Source organism: Penaeus monodon, chromosome 20 (assembly GCF_015228065.2).
Source record: "Penaeus monodon isolate SGIC_2016 chromosome 20, NSTDA_Pmon_1, whole genome shotgun sequence".
NCBI classification, from domain to species: Eukaryota; Metazoa; Arthropoda; class Malacostraca; order Decapoda; family Penaeidae; genus Penaeus; species Penaeus monodon.
Genome location: NC_051405.1, coordinates 1,136,781 through 1,137,337, shown reverse-complemented (window position 1 = coordinate 1,137,337; position 557 = coordinate 1,136,781). Strand labels below are relative to the sequence as shown.

Below are 557 nucleotides of genomic sequence, written 5' to 3'. Positions count from 1 at the left end.
CTACACATTATGCAGAATGTTTTCTATACGGATGAGTGTAAATCAGCATGGAAATACTCTTTTTACGCCCACCGTAGAGCCAAAATGGTCTTAACTACCTTCGGGGTCAGTGATGGTGATGATGACTGGGTCTCCAGGCGCAGCCATCTGCAAGTTGTAGGTGCGGACATGGGGAGCAAGCCACCTCTTCTCCAGCACACTGTCGAAGCCAAGACTGGGCTCATCGCTCTCCCAGGAATCCATACAAACTTGCACAGCATCTTCTGATCCTAGGCATTCCTGTGTTACTCTGTAGGAGGTAAGGTAAGAGTGAAGTAAATCCACACACGCTTTCTCATAAGGACTTGTCTACATTAATTAACTTCTGTGTATAATAATATTACGCAAAACACAGAAACTTTTTCTTGTTGCGATCCCTTGTTTTGGATAGCACATCATGTGAATAGCACATCACATATATTACGCAATGTTTGGCGTAAAGATGAATAAGGACAATTTTTTTTCAAATAACTACGATAATAATTCTCGAGTCTTGGAGGGAAAAGGCAAACAAAATT

The 557-nt window shown here is 41.8% G+C and overlaps 1 protein-coding gene across 1 annotated transcript in view; it reads right to left on the bottom strand.

Annotated features, from left to right (window-relative positions):
• Positions 1-557, bottom strand: part of LOC119585565 — a 72,332-nt gene that overhangs the window by 2,492 nt on the left and 69,283 nt on the right. The window contains exon 20 of the mRNA XM_037934233.1: positions 99-289. Coding sequence (XP_037790161.1) covers positions 221-289 — 69 coding nt within the window. The 3' untranslated portion in view covers positions 99-220. The remainder of the gene's footprint in view (positions 1-98; positions 290-557) is intronic.